The sequence below is a fragment of the Haliotis cracherodii genome, unplaced genomic scaffold, assembly GCF_022045235.1.
Source record: "Haliotis cracherodii isolate W230 unplaced genomic scaffold, xgHalCrac1.p SCAF_39, whole genome shotgun sequence".
Classification (NCBI taxonomy): Eukaryota; Metazoa; Mollusca; class Gastropoda; order Lepetellida; family Haliotidae; genus Haliotis; species Haliotis cracherodii.
In genome coordinates, this window is record NW_027266296.1 from 746,537 (window position 1) to 773,864 (window position 27,328).

The 27,328-nt window shown below is 41.7% G+C and overlaps 1 protein-coding gene across 1 annotated transcript in view; it reads left to right on the plus strand.

Moving 5' to 3' along the window:
* The first annotated feature begins 3,927 nt into the window (after positions 1-3,927).
* The window catches only part of LOC139478111 (ranBP-type and C3HC4-type zinc finger-containing protein 1-like), a 37,080-nt gene continuing 13,679 nt past the window's right edge, over positions 3,928-27,328 (plus strand). The window contains exons 1-8 of the mRNA XM_071260427.1: positions 3,928-5,275; positions 11,790-12,027; positions 13,685-13,949; positions 14,946-15,039; positions 16,605-16,779; positions 18,594-18,635; positions 19,927-20,336; positions 22,061-22,237. Of these exons, the coding sequence (XP_071116528.1) occupies positions 4,928-5,275; positions 11,790-12,027; positions 13,685-13,949; positions 14,946-15,039; positions 16,605-16,779; positions 18,594-18,635; positions 19,927-20,336; positions 22,061-22,237 (1,749 nt within the window). The 5' untranslated portion in view covers positions 3,928-4,927. The remainder of the gene's footprint in view (positions 5,276-11,789; positions 12,028-13,684; positions 13,950-14,945; positions 15,040-16,604; positions 16,780-18,593; positions 18,636-19,926; positions 20,337-22,060; positions 22,238-27,328) is intronic.

A 27,328-nucleotide genomic window follows, 5' to 3' on the forward strand; every position in this document is an offset into this window, starting at 1 on the left:
GTACACATGTCTATCATGGCCGTCTTGTGCGAGGGTGTGACATATAACATGACAGAGTGATCAGTCTTCTTGTACAAGTTTTGTTTTGTAATGTTTAACATCTCAGAGCTACAACTTGATTCCATGTGTAATGAAAATGAAACCCTTTATTTTCATCTTGAAGATTTATTTTTCACAGTTAAGGTAAGAATTCAGCATTTTTATTCTTGATTTGCATTTTAGTTGTTCAGGGCTAGTATCTAAAGTTGACGTACCAGTGAAGACCTGGGTTAGACTTTTGTCTTCATCAACCCATGCTTGTTGTAAGAAGTGACTAACAGGATCAGGAGGTCACACTTGCTGACCTGGGTGATGCATGTCATCGTATCTCAATTCGTAGATCGATGCTCATGATGTTGATCACTGGATTGTTGCTCATGACTTGGTTATTTATGGACTGGAATATTGCTGAGTGTGGTACTTGTTGTTACCCTGCCTGGTGCTTGGTATTAAGAGGCTAAAGCAAGGACTGGTCTGCCTAGAGTCTGCAAGCTGTGTCTGTGTGGGGTATTCATGTTAAACTGCGGCATGATATCTCAGTGTTCTAGCACTATAAAACTGACTTAAGTCCAGACTAGTACAAGCATACAGACACACGTGCATGTTGCAAAATTAGTACAATAATCTTCAATGAGTTGTTAAATCCCATTTCACCTCACCTGGACTTTGTTACTAGTGTCATTTGATAATTGGACATTGTCAGAGTTGGGTTTTGTCAACATGAGTTATATTGTCATCATAGAGCCATATTGTCAACATGGTTATATTGTCATCATAGAGCCTTATTGTCATCATGGCTATATTGTCATCATAGAGCCTTATTGTCAACATGTTTATATTGTCATAGAGCATTATTGTCAACATGGTTATATTGTCATAGAGCCATATTGTCAACATGGTTATATTGTCATCATAGAGCCTTATTGTCAACATGATTATATTGTCATCATAGTCATATTGTCAACATGGCTATATTGTCATAATAGAGCCTTATTGTCAACATGTTTATATTGTCATAGAGCCTTATTGTCAACATGGTTATATTGTCATGGAGCCATATTGTCAACATGGTTATATTGTCATCATAGAGCCATATTTTCAACATTATTATATTGTCATCATAGAGCCATATTGTCAACATGGTTATATTGTCATCATAGAGCCTTATTGTCAACATGGCTATATTGTCATCATAGAGCCTTATTGTCAACATGTTTATATTGTCATAGAGCCATATTGTCAACATGGTTATATTGTCATCATAGAGCCTTATTGTCAACATGATTATATTGTCATCATAGTCATATTGTCAACATGGCTATATTGTCATAATAGAGCCTTATTGTCAACATGTTTATATTGAGATAGAGCCTTATTGTCAACATGGTTATATTGTCATGGAGCCATATTGTCAACATGGTTATATTGTCATCATAGGGCCTTATTGTCGACATGGTTATATTGTCATAGAGCCTTATTGTCAACATGGTTATATTGTAATAGAGCCGTATTGTCAACATGGTTATATTGTCATCATAGTCATATTGTCAACATGTTTATATTGTCATAGAGCCATATTGTCAACATGGTTATATTGTCATCATAGTCATATTGTCAACATGGTTATATTGTCATCATAGTCATATTGTCAACATGGTTATATTGTCATAGGGCCATATTGTCAACATGGTTATATTGTCATCATAGGGCCATACTGTCAACATGGTTATATTGTCATCATAGTCATATTGTCAACATGGTTATATTGTCATCATAGTCATATTGTCAACATGGTTATATTGTCATAGGGCCATATTGTCAACATGGTTATATTGTCATAGGGCCATATTGTCAACATGGTTATATTGTCATCATAGTCATATTGTCAACATGCTTATATTGTCATAGGGCCATATTGTCAACATGGTTATATTGTCATAGGGCCATATTGTCAACATGGTTATATTGTCATCATAGTCATATTGTCAACATGGTTATATTGCCATAGGGCCTTATTGTCAACATTGTTATATTGTCATAGAGCTTTATTGTCAACATGGTTATATTGTCATCATAGGGCCATATTGTCAACATGGTTATATTGTCATCATAGTCATATTGTCAACATGGTTATATTGTCATAGAGCCATATTGTCAACATGATTATATTGTCATCATAGTCATATTGTCAACATGGTTATATTGTCATAGAGCCATATTGTCAACATGGTTATATTGTCATAGAGCTTTATTGTCAACATGGTTATATTGTCATCATAGTCATATTGTCAACATGGTTATATTGTCATAGGGCCATATTGTCAACATGGTTATATTGTCATCATAGGGCCATATTGTCAACATGGTTATATTGTCATCATAGGGCCGTATTGTCAACATGGTTATATTGTCATAGAGCTTTATTGTCAACATGGTTATATTGTCATCATAGTCATATTGTCAACATGGTTATATTGTCATCATAGGGCCGTATTGTCAACATGGTTATATTGTCATAGAGCTTTATTGTCAACATGGTTATATTGTCATCATAGTCATATTGTCAACATGGTTATATTGTCATAGAGCCATATTGTCAACATGGTTATATTGTCATCATAGAGCCATATTCACAACATGGTTATATTGTCATAGAGCCATATTGTCAACATGGTTATATTGTCATCATAGAGCCATATTCACAACATGATTATATTGTCATAGGGCCATATTGTCAACGTGGTTATATTGTCATCATAGAGCCATATTCACAACATGGTTATATTGTCATAGAGCCATATTGTCAACATGGTTATATTGTCATCATAGAGCCATATTCACAACATGGTTACATTGTCATAGAGCCATATTGCCAACATGTTTATATTGTCAACATCTTGTACAAAATGTTCCACTTGAAAACAGAGTTCAGATATAGATTTCATAGATATTGTATACAATATTTGCATACAGATAAGTACAGTAAACTGTGTTTGTAACGAACACACTTATAACAAACTGACGGAAATAACAAACTGTTGTCGTGCTGTCCATTTGCTGTATATAGGCTGTTTCTATACTCATATCAAACTACGGTTAAGACAACAAAAAAATAATGATTGTAGAGGTTTGATCAACCAGACAGGGATTTATCAAGAGCACTTGCACACTTATGCATCCTTCAAATTCATGGAAGTTTGGTAGCCCGATACTTCTATATTGTGTTGAGTAAAAATCCAATAATGGTAGTCCTCATTGACTAGTAGCATTTGAAACCTGTGAAAATCAGGGTAAGAGTAGGTCTTCAGCAACCCATGCTTGTTATAAGAGGCGACTCACGGGATCGGGTGGTCAGGCTCGCTGACTTGGTTGATGCATGTCATTGTATACCAATTGCATGGATTGATGCTCATGATGATGTCTATCACTCGATTGTCTAGTCCAGACTAAATTATTTACAGCTCGCCTCATATAACTTGAATATCGCTGAGTGCAGTACTAAACAACAAACAAAGTAGCATTTGAGGGTTATAATTCTAACCAGTTCTGAATGCTTACATGTTGCTACAAATTAGAACTGTTTAAAACAGACAAAAAAAACAACCGCTAGGACTAGTGAAATAATGATTACACTTAAATATGTTGTCTGAACATGTCTTGATAAATCAAATTTAAACGGCTGCCTATGATATGGAGTCCTCTGACATATTAGGGTGTGTTGCTACTGTTGCTATGGAGGTTACTGTCACAATGGTATCATTGAACTTAGGTACAGAGTCACAAAATCCATGTTATATCCTGTTTCCTAAATAACATAAATTAAGACCTCAGATGTTTTGTGAATAATCTAGCCAGCTCGCCTAGTGCACTCTATATTACCCTAAGGGGAGCATTTATTTTGCTGTCTTATAGTTGCTCTATAAGAGAGGCATTCATATACCACACACTTTTCTAAGTGGGTCGCAGCTGTCACAGGGGAAGTTTCGGTTTGTGACAAGGTGGAAATTCCATTTATCCTGCGTAGTATCCCTGTTGTCACTTCCTGGATGGGTTTCATTGACAATGTCTAGTGTCTACCTTGTGTGTTATGACTGGAATACAGACGCAGATATTGGATTTGTAGGTTTGTGGCAACGCGAATGTTGATATCAATGTCACCCTAACATGAATTACCGGTAGAAGGATAATATCATTGTTGGATGTGGGATTTTCGAGTTGGATGTTTTCGGAAGTCGATCCGTGTGAATGGTGAGAATCTTATCGAGGTGGGTAACACCGGAATCTCCTTAAAGAAAGGCCACAGGAAACTTATGTGACTGTTTCAAGGAATTCTCAAACTGATCTGATATTGTCTCAATTCCAGATTGTTGTGAGGAAAGTATGAACTTTAGAATCTCATAAAGGAAGGCCGCAGGAAGTGTATGTGACTATATCAAGGATTTCTCAAACTGATCTGATATTGTCTCAGTTTAAGATTGTTGTGAGGAAAGTAGTATTCTCTTTTAATGGATTCAAGTTGAACAGAAGTGACCAGCAGTATATGTGACAAAATATGTGAATGAGAATTGTTTGTGAAGTCCTAACAGGCGTTTCACTTAACTGATTCAAGGAATATTCTCAAGTGATACTGTGTGTGACTGCAGCCATGTTTTGGATGAGATAATTTCAGAAATTCCTCCAGAATGTCCAATGTCTGCCAAGATCTAACATTGTATTGTGGTACCTGTATTTGGTTTTCTTGACACCCTGATTTCAATCTTGTGAAGAATGGTTAATATGTAATCGCACCAATTTTTTTTCAAATTGAAAGTTAAACAAGATGATAACACGAAACTAAACTAAACTCATTTTGTGAAGTCGCCATTTTGTCAACAAGAAAACTGTTGATATGGCATCTGCACAAGGAACAGAGGCGCCGTTGTCGCCAGTACTTTTAAGACAAGCGCCCAGTAAGAAACCAGCAGTGCCGCGTCGGAGGAGCAAACACCTGAGTCAGTACAGTGCATCTACTGTCCTTGAAGCTCGAGCCAACTGCATCGCGTCCTGTGCTTGTGTGGTGAACCAGCCAATCAACGTCCCTGTGAATGCGGAGTGGGAAACCACAAAGCCCCTCCATGACCCAGACGCTCGGCCAATGGTGTCTGCCAAGGATAATGTGGTGTATCTATATTACAGTGATGAGGATCAGTGTTATCATATCACTGTCCTGAAGACTAAACCTGGTACAGATGCTGAGGTATAATCTGGATTGTTTTGTCAATTTCTACTTCGGAGATTAACCGATTGTGTTTTAAATGTAAAGGTTTCAAATGTAGATTCGACCGTGAATTGGAAAATATTTTATTCTGATTTGTCAGCCAGAGGTATCAAATCACAATAAGCCTCCTCTGCTTGAAACACCTGGTTTAATGGACGCCTCACTGCAGAAGCTAATATTTTTAGAATAGTATTTCTTTTTCAGTCATTGTTGGTAGACATATTTAGTAGGGCTGCAACGAATACACTATGAGGTCAATACGATTAATATTACGAATATAGGATAATGAATATGAATATTAATACACAAATACAATAACAAGTCAGCAGTTGATGTTTTATTTGTTATCTTCAGTGAAACAATAACAACATAACATGGTTTGTAAATTATTAATATATCATAAATTTATATACTGCACTTATCCAGGTACTAATACCTGCTCAAATGCGACAATGACCAGTGACCACAGTACTGCCAAATTAATTGCGTATAATATGTTCTAATGGATATTTTTAGGTACAGGTTTTTTCAAATGCTCATGATTGCATATTCATAAATATTTGATTCTAGTGGCTGGGGTAAATGAATTTAATTCATGAATGGATACGGTTCTATTCAGCGAATACGCAAGTGAATTGTAACAGCTTTAAATTAATATTTAGATAATTATGTGTACAATTATAGGCAACAAAATGCAAAGTTGTGGATACGACAATATTCAAAGGAGAGAGAGAGAGAGAGAGAGAGAGAGAGAGAGAGATTGGGTATTCAATATATTTCCCCTCTTGGGTCAGGTCTGTTTAGTATTTTTATACGCATGAGTAGATCTATTTTGAAAAAAAAATTCTTTCTGCATAAAATGCTGTTTCAGGTGACTCCTAGTTTTCACCTGTTCATTTGCTGCCTCAAGGGCGTTGTATGTTGCATAATCTCACAACTCAATATGTGAGATGTACCACCGTTTGTATGAATTAGTCATAGTTCAAGTACATATGATATCTGCAATCAGTGAGCAAACACGATATGTAAATATATGTGGGTAGGCAAGTTGAAAAGGCTGTGTTGGGTAGTAACTCACTGTGTTGTAAAATACATGTATTTGGTTTCTTAAATATTTCAAGCGTATTTGTACACAATTACGCAACTTATCTGGGTCCACTTGCGCAGAACAATCTTAGCGCTGCAGTTAATCCTTGAGATTGTGATCTTGGGCTTCACTGCAATCGCTATCTACTTGAACAAAGCGATTGTTATTCCTGCACAATGACTGTGGAATATATTTAGTTTATGAAAAAAACCACAATCTAGAAGCGTATACAAAAGCAGGTCTAGCCAGCTCTAGCTAGCTCTATTCCACATGAAATCAGAATCAGACACTTTTAAATTTTTTTTTAGTGTCAAGAAGGATATTGTGTAATATAAGATTTCATAGACTAAATGTAAGTCTAAGCTATTGTCATCTTCCCGAGGCAAAGGAGTTAACTGACTGCTATAGTCCAGTTTCCACCCTTGCCGAACTAGGCTGGTATTATGGAGTTACGTTTTGTCTGGACTATCGAGTCCATGCATAGTCCAATCAAAATCGCGCACCGAAATCAAAATCTGGTTCGTAAACTGTCGTGCAGATTTTGATCGATTTCAGGGTTTGCAAAGCATGTGCATTGACAATTCGTCGTCAGCAGATATTTTCCAAATCCTTTCATGTTTTTAATCAAGGTGCTCACGTGATTTGATACATTTCGCGATGTAAGATGTTTTATCACAATATTGATCTTGATTATCGATCAGATCGTCCTGACTGGGTGCCACCATTATGTGTGACGCAAATGCAAGTGATACAAGAGGTAGAATCTGATTGGTCCATAGGAGAGGTCTAGAAGGGACATAACTGGTAATAGCCACTGGTGGTGCAACGATCGAGCCCAGTAATTCCAGCCAAGTTTGGCAAGGGTGGAAACTGGACTTTTAAAGTCAGATAAGTCCCTTGCCTCAGGAAGATGAGCTATTGTATGTTAAGGTAATTGTAAGCTGCAGTTGAACTCTGCAGTCCAGACCAATGTTGTTGTCCCTGAATAAACTTGACAAAATGGCGAGCAATACAGGGTCTGTTCACTTACATCATCAGCATTACCTTCAAACATTGCCTTTATATTTTGTTAGACCTAATGATTTAAATCAGCACTTCAACAACATGAAGAACGCACCACCGACTTAACAAAAGAAATACCGTTAATTGCTAAAGCAAACCACATAACTGTTGAGTCGATTGGTAAGTAAGAGTATTACCTGTTTCAGTGCTGACAGAAGTGTGAAACAACATACTTTTTAGCTAATATGGGAAGGTGTCTGCATGCGATTAGTAATGTCCGTGACCTTTGGGATAACGAGGGCAGATAATCTTAGTTTATACTTTAGATGGGAGTGGTTTCCCTTTGTATATGCCATTGCAAGCTCCTGACAGCAATAGCCCATTCGCGGAGCTAACGGGAGTGTAACGAAGGTGTCACGCGCTGGGAAGAAGCTTGATGCCATTGCCTATATGCCGTAGAGTAGAATCTACCTTGCTCAAAGTTTTAATGTTGTAAAATCGATGAGCTCGCCTGTATTTTTGTGGGTGACATTTGTGAATGATTGTCTTTAGTTTATCATTAAAATAATCTACATATAAATGCAATTTGAAGGGCCAAATCATACAGGTTTCTTTCTCATTCTCAAACCTAAAATCAAGTGGGGCAAGGTACGAGCAGTGTCAATATGTGAAATTTATATACATACACGTATTCATCAAACGAGGCAATACACATGATGAGACATTTGAAATTTGTGTAAACATTTTACAAAAGTAAACAATGACTTTATGACAACCATTGGCTGATACATTTCCGTGTTGTGTGATGAGGAAGTATTGTTATTGTTTATTTTGATTTTCATTATTATGTGACTATATCAAGAGTCAAATTTATGAATGTATTTATAAGTATTTCAGTATATTAATAAAACATGGGTAGGTATTTCTCTAGTTGCAATATCAAACACACAATTCCTAAGTCAAGACAGTATCAATCCTGAATAAAATTGTATGGGACCTGTTTAAAAACTGTGCGAGGTGCGATGGAGGGAGGGAGTAAATATTGCTGACTACAAGTAAATATTGCTGACTACCAGATAATCCTGCTAACTGTAAATGTTGCTGACTACCAGTAAATATTTGCTGACTACCAGTAAATATTGCTGACTACCAGATAATCCTGCTAACTGTAAATGTTGCTGACTACCAGTAAATATTGCTGACTACCAGATAATCCTGCTAACTGTAAATGTTGCTGACTACCAGTAAATATTGCTGACTACCAGTAGATATTGCTGCCCACCAGTAAATATTGCTGACTACCTGTAGATATTGCTGCCTACCAGTAAATATTGCTGACTACCAGTCGATATTGCTGACTACCAGTGCATATTGCTGACTACCACATAACCTTGCAAACAGTAAATATTACGAACTACAAGAAAATAATACTGACTACTAGTAAATATAACTGACTACTAGTAAATATTGCTGACTACTAGTATATGTTCCATGTTGTAAATCTATCCAACACCGAACTTGGGTTGCATGTTCGAATGCTCCCCTCCCAAATGATAGATGATATGTCAGAAGTGTCATTAAGCAGTGCCAATCACTCAACTCACATTACATGTTTTTTGTGTGCTACAGGTAGCTTTATAGCACACGTCAGAATGACCAGTTACATCCTGTTTGAACAATTGACTTGTAGTTTTATGATGTTTATGGCGCCATTGTGTTTTTGTACTGCTGTTTTTTCCCTATGTTTTCTCACACATGCCAACTTAATAGTTAGTGTATTATTATGTACAAAATGAGTTCATGTGTTTACTTTTAGTTGATGCTGTCTGAAATTTGTTTAAATATTAAAAATGAAGATCCATGTTAAAATAGGTCTTCCACAACCTATGCTTGCCGTAAAAGGCGACTATGCTTGTTGAAAGAGGTGACTAACTGGATCAGGTGGGTCAGGTTCACTGATTTTGTTGATGCATGTCATTGTATCCCAATTTCGTAGATCGATGCTCATGATATCAATCACTGGATTGTCTGGTCCAGTCTTGATTATTTACAGTCTTGTGTCATATAGCTGTAATATTACTGAGTGTTGTATCCACGAACTAGATTCATCAGATGGGTTGACAATAACCATTGGTTGTGTATGACTGCCTCCGTGGTCTAGTTATAGAGTGTCCGCCCGGAGAGCGGAAGGTCCTGGGTTTGATCCCCGGCCACATCATATCAAAAGACATTTAAAGATGTTACTTGTTGTTACCCTGTCTGGCGCTCGGCATTAAGGGGCTAAAAGAAGGACTGGTCGGCTCGGAGTCAGTATACTGTGTCTGAATGGGGTATTCATGTTAAACTGTGGCATGGTATATCAGTGGACTAGCACTATAAATCAGCATCAGTCTGGGTTAGTACAAGCAGACACACACACACAGGTGCATGCACGTCACTCTATAAGTTCAATAATCTTGTATGCGACGTTAAACCCCATTTCACCTCATCTCACCATTGGCTGTGTATAGTGCAACTTCTACCCTCCAAATAGCCAGTGATGTATGTATCAAGTGTAGTTTAATGACCATTCATTTTCTCTATCTTCTATGTTTTTTTATATTAATTGTTTGAATAATTGTATATTTGTTGCATAATCTTTTTAATCTCATATCATCAGGGTTTTACGCGAACCATAAATGTGTGCCTAGTATGTACAAATGTATGGAATGGACACAGAAAAAAGTATTTATTGTGTCCCAGGGGCCATACAATAACATTCATTGTACCAGTGAGTGAGTGAGTGAGTTTGGTTTAACGCCGCTTTTAACAGTATTACAGTTATATCGCGGTGTGTCAGCTTAATGTGGGAGGAAAGCCCGAAGTAATGCAGGTCTCAGACGTTTACCACTCTGGTGAAACCCATGAGCGCGGGTATGGTGCTGACAAACCTAGAAACATAATCGGGGCGAACCGGGATTCGAACCCACAATCATAGGTTTCTGGCGTGCCCAAGGGATGCAACTCTGCACAGCGAATCGCGGCGCTTTAGAAGACCGGGCCACCCGTGCCCCCCATTCATTGTACCAAAATTCTTGACAAGAAATGTAAGTAAGTGAATGTAAGTAACGGCCCTTTTAACATTATTCCAGTTATATCATGGCGGGCCAGCCAGAAATATTAAGGTCATCTGTAAAACCTTGTTCTATTTTAAAATAAACAAACTGTTTCATGCTACACTCACTATTGGGTTATAGGCTCAAGCAGAAGTCAGTCTGGACAGAACCCAAAAGGAAAGTTCTTGATATTTTAGGCAACTGTCTCCCAATTTTAGGCAACTGTCTCCCAAATTTTCTACTTGGTATTTCTGGTTTCGGCATAAAAAACGATACATGTAGCGAATGATAACAGTTCTCAAGACAGAAAAAATACATTTCACAGAAGACAAGGAGCTAAACAGAACGTCGCTATTACAGTATAATACAGAAATTGTTATTCATAAATTGTTTCTACTTTGTCATCCGTCGTCTTCTAAGAAATGACTGTCAAGCAATGCAGGATTAATGTACAAATATTAACAATTAGAAAGAGGAAACCAATTGAGTACAGTGAAAGGGTGATGAGGATGAGTGTTGTAACAAAGAGCTGACTAGGGTAACAATATAGATCACATCATTGACAAATTCTAGTTCTGAGGAGTAATTTGGATAGGTAGTTGATTCCAAGCTTGGAGTGACAGAATTTCTGTGTCGGTTCGTGTGGGTTCGAATCCCGACTCGCCCCGATTATGTTTCTAGGTTTGTCAGCACCATACCCGTGCTCATGGGTTTCACCGAAGTGGTAAACGTCTGAGTCCTGCATCACTTCGGGCTTTCCTCCAACATTAGCTGACTCGCTGTGATATAACTGGAATACCGTTAAAAGCGGCGTTAAACCCAACTCACTCACTCACTCACTGTGTCAGTTGGAGGTAAGAGAGGCCAAGATGCCAGTGTTACAAAATGAAGTTATGGCGGCGACGGGTCTAGGGTATTTATCAAAGATAAATCACCCTGGATTAGTGAGGATTTCACAAGTTTAGTTTTCTAAATGATCTACTTACCGTACGTCTTAAGTCATGATCATGCTTGCATCTCAGTAAAAACAAAATCATCATATCTGAATAAAACTCCGACATTCTGATTCACATTGAAATGTGAACTTCAGATTTTGGGACTTCAAAACAAAGGCAGGGTACTGATGATTTGGCAAGCAAAGCAAATATTTTTTATTTATTGATGATCATGACTGAAGTCCAGATATTATAGTGGGGTTACCATGGTTACCTGGGGGTTAGCTTCCATGTCATGATAAAAATGCTGTGATTGTAAATCCTGTTTATGTACACATGTCAACATGATTCACAGCTTTTTTGATCTGTTTCAGATATTTTTGACCTTTTCCCTCGAGACATTCACCAGTGGTGGGTTGAAGTACACCATCAAAGGGCCATACTGGCATTACGTGTGCATCTACGAAAACAATAAGGAACGTGAATTTGTGTTTGAACTTGAGAAAGGTCAACAAGGGGGACAACAAGCTGAGATCTTTACACAGAAGGTGAAGGACATTCTCCATGAATTAGAACAAGGTCATGTGAAACGTCAGCATGATAAAGAAGCAGGTGAGTGAGTGAGTGAGTGAAGATATGTCCAATCAAGTTGGGCAGACCGAGAGAAGGGTTCACACACTGTACCATCGTGGGCACAGGTTAATTGATGGGAGTTGCGATGACCTTAGCGCTAAGACTATGTTAAAGGAAGGAAGTTATGAGGACCTAAGTGCTATGACTATGTTAAGTTGAGGTTAAAGGATGAGAGTTGCGATGACCTTAGCGCTACAACTATGTTAAGTTGAGGTTAAAGGATGGGAGTTGAGATGACCTTAGCGCTACAACTATGTTAAGTTGAGGTTAAAGGATGGGAGTTGAGATGACCTTAGCGCTACAACTATGTTAAGTTGAGGTTAAAGGATGGGAGTTGAGGTTAAAGGATGGGAGTTGCGATGACCTTAGCGCTAAGTTCGCTTTGTGGAACCGGAAGCTGGACAGCACCTAATGGAAGAACCATCTAACATGGGGATCTGATGATGTGAGGTGGTGTCCATGTTATCACTCACTGGTGTTCTCAGTGGAGATTGAATTATATAAAGGCTGCTGTGATGTGGTTGGAATATTGCTGACTGCTGTATTAAGCAACATATTTTACATTATCCTGACTTATATGCTAAAGCAATAAGTGTGAGTCAGGATAAGTATAAATGATATTTTTTACTTTAAAGTAATACATATTTCATCTCTTGCTAACTGATCCTTATTGCTTTAGCGTATGAGTCAGACCGCCTCCATGGTCTAGTGGTAGAGCGTCCGCCCGGAGAGCGGAAGGTCCGGGGTTCGATCCCTGGCCGCCTCATACCAAAAGACGTTAAAAGATGGTACTTGTTGGTTACCCTGTCTGGCGCTCGGCATTAAGGGGCTAAAACAAGGACTGGTCGGCTCGAAGTCAGTATACTGTGTCTGAGTGGGGTATTCATGTTAAACTGTGGCATGGTATCTCAGTGAGCTAGCACTATAAATCGGCATCAGTCCGGACTAGTAAGTGCAATAGTCTTGGACGCGACGTTAAACTTCATTTCACCTCACCTCACGTATGAGTCAGAATAAGTATAAATGATATGTTTTCTTAAAAAAATACATGTTTATTTAACAACATGAACCTCATTTTAACATTATCAATCCATTTCTTTTACTGTACCCAGATTGTATCTAGGAATATTTATCACCAGGTAGTTTCTTGTGTCTGTCGATTAGTAGAGATTTTGGAATTTATGGTTTCAGGGCCAAATGTATCACCTGCATTGATTTTGACATGAAGTAGTTGCCCCCTGGCCATGGTTCCCCCGCAAGGTATTGCTAGAATATAGCTACATATTTTTGTTTTAATTACTTTAAAACAAACTTTTTTTACGATCACCAATTAGGTGCTCTTTGCCAAAACAAAATGGAGTCAGGTGCTTAAGTTATTTGTGAGACAGAGCATCGTAGAAAAAGACATTGGAAGACAAACCCATATTTATTGTATAAGATTACTATTAAAAGGTAGATTTCTCAGGTGATGTGCTTCAGTCCGCAACTATAGACAGGTATATATATTAGCATAGATATTGAAGGTTTCTACAAAGAGGTTGCGCTACAGCTGGGGTCGTATTATAGAAAGCGATATTCAATAAAAGCAGCTTAAAACCATACTTCCTCACGCATTGTCTTTTGTCAATTTTTCCAGAAATAGCAAAAGAAAGGTTCCCAGCTGTCTTCTTTTATGAAAGAATGGATGATCCGTCGATGCAGAGTGGGTTGCCGCGGGCGATGCAGCCGACCCCACAGGACCACCTGGAGAAGATTGTGGACCTCCTGCAGGCAGCCATTCTCACCGGTGATGGTGACCGGGCCAAACATATCGCCAACCGCCTGGCGATGGAGAGAGTGAGACTTGATATTAAGGTGGATGAAACGGAGCACCAAAGAAGGATAAATGAACAAAGTATTAGGTGAGGAACGTTTGTACACAACCCCTCAGTAGTTGAGGATTGTCGTTACAGGTGACTGAAATAGGGATTGGCCAGGCTCTGAGACTTGGCTGATTGCATGTCATTATATCCTGATGAAGCTCATGGTTTCAGTTTCTAGTTTGCCTGGTGAATGTGTGAATGACTGAAAGGGTACATGGGTGAATGTGTGAATGAGTGAATAGGTATTTATAGGCCACTGTGATATGTTGGACTGTGTCACTCACTCATTCACCAATTCACTCATTCACTCATTCATCCATTGACTCATTCACCCATTTACCCATTCACTCATTCATCCATTCACTCATTCATCCATTCACTCACTCAGCCATTCACACATTCACTCATTCACCCATTCACACATTCATCCATTCACACATTCACTCATTCACCTTTTCACTCATTCATCCATTCATCTATTCACACATTCACTCATTCATCCATTCACTCATTCACCCATTAACACGTTCACTTATTCACTATTCACTCATTCATCCATTCACACATTCACCCATTCACTCATTCATCCATTCTCACATTCACTCATTCATTCATTCACCCATTCCCTTATTCACCCATTCACCCATTCACTCATTCACCCATTCACTCATTCACACACTCCTTCATTCACGATGAGTCAACCACCTCCACGACTAATTGGATAGAGTGTCTGGTGTCTGCCCGGAGAGCAGGAGGTCGGTGGTTTCATCACCTGGCTGCATTCTTTCATCAAACTTACACATAGACAATGTTTCAAATCAGGCGTTAATTACAATGGACCCTAGACAATGGACAACAGTCTCTCTTTAAGATCTTCATTTCAAGTGTGTTTGAAGCCGCCTCCATGGTCTAGTAAATAGATCGCTTGTGTCCGACTTATGGCTACCAACACATGAAGGTCGTTAATCAGTAGGCATCTGTTACCTGTAATTGAAGGGAAGGACATGTCTTGATGGTGTCATGTCTTGATTCCAGCGTCAAGGTCCATGTGGAAGACCGAGAGACATCCGGCTGCCCTGTCAACCTGAAAGTGAAGCCTTCAGATACCATAGGGGACCTCAAAAGAAAGGTATTCAGACACTGGGGGACCTCAAGAGAAGGGTATTCAGACACTAGGGGACCTCAAAAGAAAGGTATTTAGACACTGGGGGACCTCAAGAGAAGGGTATTCAGACACTAGGGGACCTCAAGAGAAGGGTATTCAGACACTAGGGGACCTCAAGAGAAGGGTATTCAGACACTAGGGGACCTCAAGAGAAAGGTATTCAGACACTAGGGGATCTCAAGAGAAGGGTATTCAGACACAAGGGCACCTCAAGAGAAAGGTATTCAGACACTAGGGCACCTCAAGAGAAAGGTATTCAGACACTAGGGGACCTCAAGAGAAGGGTATTCAGATACTGGGGACCTCAAGAGAAAGGTATTCAGACACTAGGGGACCTCAAGAGAAGGGTATTCAGACACTAGGGGACCTCAAGAGAAAGGTATTCAGATACTGGGGACCTCAAGAGAAAGGTTTTCAGATACTAGGGGACCTCAAGAGAAGGGTATTCAGACACTAGGGGACCTCAAGAGAAGGGTATTCAGACACTAGGGGACCTCAAGAGAAGGGTATTCAGATACTGGGGACCTCAAGAGAAAGGTATTCAGATACTAGGGGACCTCAAGAGAAGGGTATTCAGATACTGGGGACCTCAAGAGAAAGGTATTCAGACACTAGGGGATCTCAAGAGAAGGGTATTCAGACACAAGGGCACCTCATGAGAAAGGTATTCAGATACTAGGGGATCTCAAGAGAAAGGTATTCAGATACTAGGGGACCTCAAGAGAAGGGTATTCAGATACTGGGGACCTCAAGAGAAAGGTATTCAGACACTAGGGGATCTCAAGAGAAGGGTATTCAGACACAAGGGCACCTCATGAGAAAGGTATTCAGATACTAGGGGATCTCAAGAGAAAGGTATTCAGATACTAGGGGACCTCAAGAGAAAGGTATTCAGACACTAGGGGATCTCAAGAGAAGGGTATTCAGACACAAGGGCACCTCATGAGAAAGGTATTCAGATACTGGGGACCTCAAGAGTATAAAACAGTTGCTGCCTGCAGGCATTACAAGGGTGAATGTACTTTACACTTGTGGTAGTGACATCACTGTAAAGACCTGTAAACATCGTTCGTCCCAAGGCTAAATAACTACCCGGTCACTAGTGGGATATGATCTCAGTAAGACGACCCTTTTTTAAATTTTATGTTTCACAGATTTATTCCAGCTTTTCCATAAACATAAATAGCTACTGGTATGTCAATCGTTTATTCATTTATATGAAAGTATTGCTGCCGTGGAGTTAAAACTGCAGCTGGCTTCTTGAATCACTGATAGTGATGTAGTCATGGAATAATGTATAACATTTTTTGTTGTATAAGAGTGTCTATACTACTAACGAGAGACATAATAAAAATAAATTTTGTTTTGTTTAATTTATTTCTTTTCCAGCTGCTTTTAAGTAGGGGAGGTTGGGCTGTGAAACAAAAGATAAAAAATGTGTGGCCTAACTGCAATTGAGTTATTCCCTTTTCACTCTATGTGCAAAATATCAAAATATTTTTTGGTAAAGTTGAGTTTACATGTTATAGATGTACCTTGAGTATGAGTTCCCTGTGGAAGTCCAGAGGTGGATAATCGGCAAGAAGATCCCCCAAGACCGAGATACCCTCCACAGATGCAACATCCGCACCTCTGGCCACACTGTGTATCTGTACTTGGCCACTGCCAGGTCTGTCAACTTGGAGCCAAACCAGATGGACATGAGTAAGATATGATCATAATGACTTCTGTCTCTATGTCTCACTGAGACTTCCTGTACCCTAGCCGGCCTGTATCTGTAGGTGGCTACTCATGGAGATCCGGAGTGCAATAGGTCTTCGGCAACCCATGCTTGCTGCAAAATGTGACTGTGCTTGTCGTAAGAGGCGACTTACAGGATCAGGTGGTCTGACTGGCTGTACTTTGCCATCTATCATGTCTGTCAGATGGATATGACAAAGATATGACTACAGCAACCTCTGTCTCTATGTGTTACTGAGACTGCCGGTCTGCCTCCGTGGTCTTGTGGAAGAGCGTCCGCCCGGAGAGCGGAAGGTCCGGGGTTCGATCGCCGGCCGCGTCATACCTAAAGACGTTAAAAGATGGTACTTGTTGTTACCCTGTCTGGCGCTCGACATTAAGGGGCTAAAATAAATACTGGTCGGCTCGGAGTCAGTATACTGTGTCTGAGTGGGGTATTCATGTTAAACTGCGGCATGGTATCTCAGTGAGCTAGCACTATAAATCGGCATCAGTCCGGACTAGTACAAACACACACACACACACACCCGTGCATGCACATCGCTATATGAGTGCAATAATCTTGGACGCGACGTTAAACCCAATTTCACCTCACCTACTGAGACTGCCTGTACCCTGTATCTGCATGGCTCGATTTAACTATATAAAACATGCACCAGTGCAACCTGTTATGGAAAAATGCAACCTAATATTAATCTCTACTTGCACCAAGTGCATGCATGTAAAAAAAAAATCAAATTTGTGTCTAGCTAACCCTTACTTTTCTGCACAACATTGATCTTTGAACACACTCAATATCTCTTAGCTTTATTTACCATCACTAATCCCTGTGTTGCGTGTAATTTGTGAGGCTTTCTTGGGGGTGACATCACCTATGTTTCAACTTTCATAAGTTTATGAGACCAAAATGCAACTAGGTTTTCATGTCAACATGCACCTGGTGCAAGTTAAATCAAGTTACAGATGTGTTACAGATGTGTTACAGATGTGTTACAGATGTGTATGATATATTGTATGTTACAGATCTGCATGATATATTGTATGTTACAGATCTGTATGATGTATGTTACAGATCTGCATGATATATTGTATGCTACAGATCTGTGTGATATATGTTACGGATCTGTGATATATTGTATGTTACAGATCTGTATGATGTATGTTACAGGTCTGTGTGATATATTGTATGTTACAGATCTGTATGATGTATTGTATGTTACATATCTGTATGATATATTGTATGTTAAGATCTGTATGATGTATGTGACAGGTCTGTGTGATATATTGTATGTTACATATCTGTATGATATATTGTATGTTACATATCTGTATGATATATTGTATGTTACAGATCTGTATGCTATATTTTATGCTACAGATCTGTGTGATATATGTTACAGATCTGTGTGATATATTGTATGTTACATATCTGTATGATATATTGTATGTTACATATCTGTATGATATATTGTATGTTACAGATCTGTATGCTATATTGTATGCTACAGATCTGTGTGATATATGTTACAGATCTGTGTGATATATTGTATGTTACAGATCTGTTTGATGTATTGTATGTTACAGATCTGTATGATTTATTGTGTGTTACAGATGTGTATGATACATTGTGTCACAGATCTGTGTGATACACTGCATGTTACAGATCTGTATGTTGTATTGTATGTTACAGATCTGTATGATATATTTTAGGTTACAGATCTGTATGATATATTTTAGGTTACAGATCTGTGTAATACATGGCATATTTTATGTTTCAGTGAATGCAACAGGAGGACGGCCTCCTCCAGAAATGAGTGGGGGTGAGTTTTTGTGAATTCAATCAATTATTATTCTTTTTTCCTGTTTCCATGGCAACAAGTTTGAATTTGACTGTTAGTGGTGTGTTTGTCCCGACCATATCTCTAAAAGTAATCAGTACTCTTTCTTGAAACTGTGCACAACTGGTGCCTTTTAGCTATTAGTGATTTGTAGAATTTATATTTTTTCCTTTTCCATGGCAACAAGTTTGACTTCGACTCTGTTCATGGTGGTGTGTACCTGACATAGAAATACAAAGTTTCAAATCCAAATTCCATGGTATTGTTTTGATAGCTCAATAACTGCTCTTGTATAAGGACAGATAGATGAAATACTGTCATCAAGTTGGAGTGAGTGTGTATAGTTTTACGCCGCTTTTAGCAATATTCCAGCAATATCACGGTGGGGGACACCAGAAATGGGCTTCACACATTGTACCCATGTCGGGAATCGAACCAGGGTCTTCGGCGTGACGAGCGAACACTTTAACCACTAGGCTACCCGACCGCCCCCATCAAGTTGGACTTAAAGTAATATATAGTCTCATGATTTGTTCTTTCGAATTTGAGGCAGGAGGGGGAAGGGAGGTGGAGATTTGACATCCTCTGATGACTCTTGTCTACATTTGTTGTTTAATGCCGCACTTAGCAATGATCCAGCTATATGATGGCGGTATGTACTAGGGCTGGGAGGGGTAACTCGGGTACCCGGGTCGGGTGGGTACTGAGTAGGACTCTGGTACCCACAGGACTACCCGGATCTGTGGTTATTCATGTGATATATAGTTTAATGACAAAAATTATCTAGACTTCTATGGTTGCACTGCAAGTCACAAATGTTCGCATTTCTTTCTGACTATGCACCCATTCCTTCTGACTTTTCATATGGTTGAATAAAGATATAACTTCAGTGTATGCATGACCAGATCGTCTAAATACGTTTTGCAAGTGCTGTGCTAAAACAAAATTCCCAAACGGACATTTTGTATCTCTTGAGACCTACAGGGTGTAATAGGGGGTTGGGTACCCGGGTAGTAAATTTGGACTCATCCCAGCCCTAGTATGTACGGAACTGTGTCTGGACCAAACAGTGCAGTTATTGACATCATCAGCATCGATCTACGCAACTAGGATATGATGACATGCATCCACCAAGTCAGCCAGTCTGACCACCTGATCTCGTCTGTCGCCTCTGTTGACAAGAATGCGTTGCTGAAAACCAGTTCTAACCTGGATCTTCACTGGTTGTTGGCTTGCAAAGATGTTGCTAAGGCATTTACATATTTTGTTACAGATTACATGACCATGACTGCTCTCCGACAGCCCTTGAGGGGTCAGGGAGCAGCAGGTCAAAGGTCAAGTAGGCCTCCAAGCAGACAACAGTCAAATGCCTCCACTGGCTCTGGAAGCACTCTGTCACACCTGTCAGAAGCTAGCAGCCAAGAATCTTTTGCTGACCCTCTACGTGCATCTGGTTCAGCTCCCTCTGTAGGCCAAAACAAAGGTCAAGGTCAAAATGTTGGCAGAGGTCAACGACAAGGCAGTGGCAGAGGTCAAGGTCAATTTGTGGGAAGGGGTGGAGCTCATGGTCCAATTCGTAGTGCACAAGATGTTTTGGATGAACCGGCTTTGATTGGGTCCAGTCCTCAAAGAGCAGCTGGTGGAGGTCTACTCGCAGCCAGCTCCACTGCGTCACCAGCAGAGGTAAGGACGGGAAGTCAAACTATCATACATAGAGATTATTACCAAAGTGTGTTTTCTTATCTAAATATCATATTATAGGAATAACAGTTGTATAATGTGAGCCTTTGGCAACCATAACACATATTATTATTTCTAATATATCATATATATCATATAGATATGAATTGCCTTAAAGGTACATGTTGTCGACCATTCTGAAGATTTGTTTGTAAACAATAAAAGTGTAACGCTAATTTTCAGGGCATTATCATTTGTAGAAGCCCGAGGTCTTCCATTAACTGCCAGACGAAGGGCTTCTGCCAATGATAATGCCCTGTAAAATAGCGTTACCGTTATGATAGCTAAAATGGATGGAATTTGTTATCAAATTAAAAGAAACAACAATATCGATTTTGAAACATTTACTGCAGTCAACACGAATGTCACTGAGCCAATTTTACAAACGTGGAAACGTCATAGAACAAACCAGATGACGTCGCTATTGAACATGACGTCACCCATCCCTATCCCTATGACGTCACCTAACAACTGCGTGATAATGGCCCATCGTCAAGCAATATGAGGGCATTATCAAGTTACAGTGGCCCAGTCATTTCTGATAAGAAGTGGGCAGTTTAATGATAATTCTATCCATTTTAGCTATAACATCCAAGAGTACTTGTCTCTGCTCGCCTTATTCCATTCCTGCTCCAGTGTCTACACCGCGTGTGTTGGCTTGTCACATGACCAGAGTTTCCTCTTTTTTTGTAACTAACACACTTTTTCTGAACTAAGAACAGACAGGCCTAATGCAAGCCTTTCAGTGCGCTTGACATATTGTTTTGCGTAATTTTATAGATGTGCTAATACAGCTGCAACAGCAAGGTGCATGACAATATTATTTTACACATCAGAATGACCATTTGTTGCTCGCTCTCCGAAGGTCTTCGATGGTGGATAGATTCGTAAATTGAAATAATTTTGGGATATTTTCACAATGTATGTTTGTCAAAATGTGAAGACTTATCCAAAATGAAACAGTTGAAAAACACATGAACAGAATGTGAAAGATGTGACAATATGACAGAAGTGCAAGGCCACAAGGAGTGAGTGAGTGAGAGAGTGATTGGCTTCATCTGTCTGAGACATAATTTTATTGTCGTCTAGGCTTTGATAAACACTAGCTTCTTATCTGGTCAAACTGGCAATTAGTACCTTGTAACTCATCCGTAAGAAAAGACACACTAAAGCCTCTGATAAGAAACATGAGTTTCCTCTACCTAGTGCTTGCGTTGTCGGCTTCACTGTGTGGAGCTCTATTGATTTGATTTGAGAATGGAATCCTTGATGTGACGTCACACTCTGAAATTATTTCTTGCATGAGTTAAAAACACACGGAATCGTCAACATACTGTTCCTTTTAATATTTTTTTGTATTTATTGAGGGCAGCTGTGCAGATGTATGCTGTGTGCAGGACTGTTTTTTTCACTTTATGCCTCCATAATGCAAAAAAACATTGAAGTCAGTTTTAAATATACCAAGTTTTACAGACTGCCTTATCACAATCCATTAGATGATTAACTTTTTAATGTTTTTTATTTTTTATTTACTTCTTGTTTCATGACATCCAGTCAACCAAATATCAATCCTCTAATCTTCATGGTCCATGGCGCTGTGTGGAGTTGCTTCCCTTAGTCATGCCAGGATCCAATTGCTGGTTTGAATCTAGCTTGTTTGTTTTCAGACGCTTGGTTGGGAGTGTCCAGCGTGTACATTTATAAACAAACCGACGCGGCCTGGGTGTGAGCTGTGTGGAGGAGATCGACCCCCAGACTATGAGGTTCCCATTGGTTACATTATGACCAAGGAGGAGCTGTGCTGGTTGGCTGACAGAGAGGATCAGGAGAGGATGGTCCAGGAGGTCAGTACTTACTTGGGGGAGAGTGGGAGGTTGGGGTTTTAAGAGTGGAAGGTTGGGGTTGTGAGAGTGGAAGGTTGGGGTCATGAGGGTGGAATGTTGGGGTGGGAGGTTGGTGTTATGAGGGTGGAATGTTGGGGTGTGAGGGTGGAATGTTGGGGTGTGAGAGTGAGAGGTTGGTGTCATGAGGGTGGAATGTTGGGGTGTGAGGGTGGAATGTTGGGGTGTGAGAGTGAGAGGTTGGTGTCATGAGGGTGGAATGTTGGGGTGTGAGGGTGGAATGTTGGGGTGTGAGGGTGGAATGTTGGGGTGTGAGGGTGGAATGTTGGGGTGTGAGAGTAAGAGGTTGGTGTCATGAGGGTGGAATGTTGGGGTGTGAGGGTGGAATGTTGGGGTGTGAGAGTGAGAGGTTGGTGTTATGAGGGTGGAATGTTGGGGTGTGAGGGTGGAATGTTGGGGTGTGAGGGTGGAATGTTGGGGTGTGAGGGTGGAATGTTGGGGTGTGAGGGTGGAATGTTGGGGTGTGAGAGTGGAAGGTTGGTGTCATGAGGGTGGAATGTTGGGGTGTGAGAGTGGGAGGTTGGTGTCATGAGGGTGGAATGTTGGGGTGTGAGAGTGGAAGGTTGGGGTGTGAGGGTGGAATGTTGGGGTGTGAGGGTGGAATGTTGGGGTGTGAGGGTGGAATGTTGGGGTGTGAGAGTGGGAGGTTGGTGTCATGAGGGTGGAATGTTGGGGTGTGAGAGTGGGAGGTTGGTGTCATGAGGGTGGAATGTTGGGGTGTGAGGGTGGAATGTTGGGGTGTGAGGGTGGAATGTTGGGGTGTGAGGGTGGAATGTTGGGGTGTGAGAGTGGAAGGTTGGTGTCATGAGGGTGGAATGTTGGGGTGTGAGAGTGGGAGGTTGGTGTCATGAGGGTGGAATGTTGGGGTGTGAGAGTGGAAGGTTGGGGTGTGAGGGTGGAATGTTGGGGTGTGAGAGTGGAATGTTGGGGTGTGAGGGTGGAATGTTGGGGTGTGAGGGTGGAATGTTGGGGTGTGAGAGTGGGAGGTTGGTGTCATGAGGGTGGAATGTTGGGGTGTGAGAGTGGAATGTTGGGGTGTGAGAGTGGGAGGTTGGTGTCATGAGGGTGAAATGTTGGGGTGTGAGGGTGGGAGGTTGGTGTCATGAGGGTGGAATGTTGGGGTGTGAGAGTGGAAGGTTGGGGTGTGAGGGTGGAATGTTGGGGTGTGAGAGTGGAATGTTGGGGTGTGAGGGTGGAATGTTGGGGTGTGAGGGTGGAATGTTGGGGTGTGAGAGTGGAATGTTGGGGTGTGAGGGTGGAATGTTGGGGTGTGAGGGTGGAATGTTGGGGTGTGAGAGTGGGAGGTTGGTGTCATGAGGGTGGAATGTTGGGGTGTGAGAGTGGAATGTTGGGGTGTGAGAGTGGGAGGTTGGTGTCATGAGGGTGAAATGTTGGGGTGTGAGGGTGGGAGGTTGGTGTCATGAGGGTGGAATGTTGGGGTGTGAGAGTGGAAGGTTGGGGTGTGAGGGTGGAATGTTGGGGTGTGAGAGTGGAATGTTGGGGTGTGAGGGTGGAATGTTGGGGTGTGAGGGTGGAATGTTGGGGTGTGAGGGTGGAATGTTGGGGTGTGAGGGTGGAATGTTGGGGTGTGAGAGTGGGAGGTTGGTGTCATGAGGGTGGAATGTTGGGGTGTGAGAGTGGAAGGTTGGGGTGTGAGGGTGGAATGTTGGGGTGTGAGAGTGGAATGTTGGGGTGTGAGGGTGGAATGTTGGGGTGTGAGAGTGGGAGGTTGGTGTCATGAGGGTGGAATGTTGGGGTGTGAGAGTGGGAGGTTGGTGTCATGAGGGTGGAATGTTGGGGTGTGAGAGTGGGAGGTTGGTGTCATGAGGGTGGAATGTTGGGGTGTGAGGGTGGAATGTTGGGGTGTGAGAGTGGGAGGTTGGTGTCATGAGGGTGGAATGTTGGGGTGTGAGAGTGGAAGGTTGGGGTGTGAGGGTGGAATGTTGGGGTGTGAGGGTGGAATGTTGGGGTGTGAGAGTGGGAGGTTGGTGTCATGAGGGTGGAATGTTGGGGTGTGAGAGTGGGAGGTTGGTGTCATGAGGGTGGAATGTTGGGGTGTGAGAGTGGGAGGTTGGTGTCATGAGGGTGGAATGTTGGGGTGTGAGAGTGGAAGGTTGGTGTCATGAGGGTGGAATGTTGGAGTGTGAGAGTGGAATGTTGGGGTGTGAGAGTGGGAGGTTGGTGTCATGAGGGTGGAATGTTGGAGTGTGAGAGTGGGAGGTTGGTGTCATGAGGGTGGAATGTTGGGATGTGAGAGTGGGAGGTTGGTGTCATGAGGGTGGAATGTTGGAGTGTGAGAGTGGGAGGTTGGGGTTATGAGGGTGGAATGTTGGGGTGTGAGAGTGGGAGGTTTGGGTTTTGAGAGTGGAAGGTTGGTGTCATGAGGGTGGAATGTTGGGGCGTGAGAGTGGAAGGTTGGGGTTGTGAGAGTGGAAGGTTGGGGTTGTGAGAGTGGAAGGTTGGGTTGTGAGAGTGGAAGGTTGGGGTGTGAGAGTGGAAGGTTGGGGTTGTGAGAGTGGGAGGTTGGGGTTGTGAGAGTGGAAGGTTGGGGTGTGAGAGTGGAAGGTTGGGGTGTGAGAGTGGAAGGTTGGGGTTGTGAGAGTGTTAGGTTGGGGTTGTGAGAGTGGAAGGTTGGGGTGCGAGAGCAGAAGGTTGGGATTGTGAGAGTGGAAGGTTGGGGTGCGAGAGTGGAAGGTTGGGGTGCGAGAGTGGAAGATTGGGGTTGTGAGAGTGTTAGGTTGGGGTTGTGAGAGAGGGAGGTTGGGGTGTGAGAGTGGAAGATTGGGGTTGTGAGAGTGTTAGGTTGGGGTGTAAGAAAGGAAGGTTGGGGTGCGAGAGTGGAAGATTGGGGTTGTGAGAGTGTTAGATTGGGGTTGTGAGAGTGGAAGGTTGGGGTGCGAGAGTGGAAGATTGGGGTTGTAAGAGTGTTAGGTTGGGGTTGTGAGAGAGGGAGGTTGGGGTGTGAGAGTGGAAGATTGGGGTTGTGAGAGTGTTAGGTTGGGGTGTAAGAAAGGAAGGTTGGGGTGCGAGAGTGGAAGGTTGGGGTGTGAGAGTGGAAGGTTGGGGTTGTGAGAGTGGAAGGTTGGGGTGCGAGAGTGGAAGGTTGGGGTTGTGAGAGTGGAATGTTGTGGTGTGAGAGTGGAAGGTTGGGGTGTGAGAGTGGAAGGTTGGGGTGCGAGAGTGGAAGGTTGGGGTGTGAGAGTGGAATGTTGGGGTGTGAGAGTGGAAGATTGGGGTTGTGAGAGTGTTAGGTTGGGGTGTGAGAGTGGAAGGTTGGGGTGTGAGAGTGGAAGGTTGGGGTGTGAGAGTGTTAGGTTGGGGTGTGAGAGTGGAAGGTTGGGTTGTGAGAGTGGAAGGTTGGGGTGCGAGAGTGGAAGGTTGGGTTGTGAGAGTGGAAGGTTGGGGTGCGAGAGAGGAAGGTTGGGGTTGTGAGAGAGGGAGGTTGGGGTTGTGAGAGTGGAAGGTTGGGGTTGTGAGAGAGGGATGTTGGGGTTGTGAGAGAGGGAGGTTGGGGTTGTGAGAGAGGGAAGTTGAGGTTGTGAGAGAGGGAGGTTGGGGTTGTGAGAGAGGGAGGTTGAGGTTGTGAGAGAGGGAGGTTGAGGTTGTGAGAGTGGAAGGTTTGAGTTATGAGAGTGAGAGGTTTGGGTTATGAGAGTGGGAGGTTGGGGTTATGAGAGTGGGATGTTGGGGTTGTGAGAGTGGAGAGGGGAATGCTGAACATATGTGTAGGGGTCACTGTGCTATTGTGTTCTATGTCTGTTCATGATCACTTGGACTAAAGGTTCTGGTGATGGTATTTCAATGTCCTTCATAAGCACACTGGAAGTCTTACGATGGTGAACTGGACTCCAGTCAGTGGTGTTAAAACAGCCTGCAGACATCGAGGTTATCACCACTATTGATTTCTGTCAGAACTCAGTGAGCTGTGTTTTATTTAACCTGTTCACATGATCAAGGAAAGAAATTTGTAGCAGGAAAGAAAGAAGAAAGCAGGATATGGATGAAAGAATAACACAAATGAAATAAATGCGGAAATAGAGGAGGGATCGAGTGATTACATGTCACAAAAGGGAAAATGCCCAAAGATGAGCAGAATCGTGCCGGAACTCTTCCAATGAAGGAAACAAAAAATGGACTTTACATATTCCTGACAACTAGTGTTTTCAATTATTTTCATCAACTTAAAAACTTCTCAAAGTGTCAAAACAGCATTGCTGGAAATTCCGCTGACTATAGGTTAAGAACCGACACAGCGTGTATTTCTTTAAAGAGGCGGATCCCGGATTTGGACAAAAGGGGACATAACTCATGTCCAAAAGTGAACAAAAACACATGATGGTGGTACTGACTGACACAGGTGGACACATGAGGTGTCCGAAGATGGGCGACGCACCACCTCCCCCATGTCTGCCCATGAATCTTCCTGTGTCTGTTTATGAAATATTTATAACAAATTATTCCCATGCTTTGGTTGTTGATTGTTGGTGTATGCTGAGCCACCTCTCTGTCTTTTCTTCCAGGCTGACAGACAGAGAGGTGGCCAGGTAGGCAACGCGGAGACGGGCAACAACGAGGAACTCACCGAGGAACAGCTCGATCTCATTTTACGATTCAATGACGCGATAGTCGACCTTCAGCACCGGCAGCCGGCCAGGGAGCAGGGTGTAGGCCAGAACAATTTACAAAATCCACTCCAACGACTGGCTAGCAGTGTTCAACCACTTCCTCGAGGCGAAGATGTTCCTGATCATGACTCCCATGCTCCATCAGATGAAGACAACAATTCATGGGCATGATGCTACGATGTCGTATCCAATATCTAGAAGGATGATATGTGTATTGCACTGATTTTGATGGATTTGAGTATTCATGGAATCAAGTGATGAACCTTTTTCTGTGAAAATGATCAAGATTTCAGAAATATTGGGCCAGACGACCCATTTTGTTACAAAGCGACTGTGCACTTGATTTTACCCCTGGCAATCTAAAACACTGTTTGTCAAAACAGTTCTTCATTACATGATCTGAAACTGT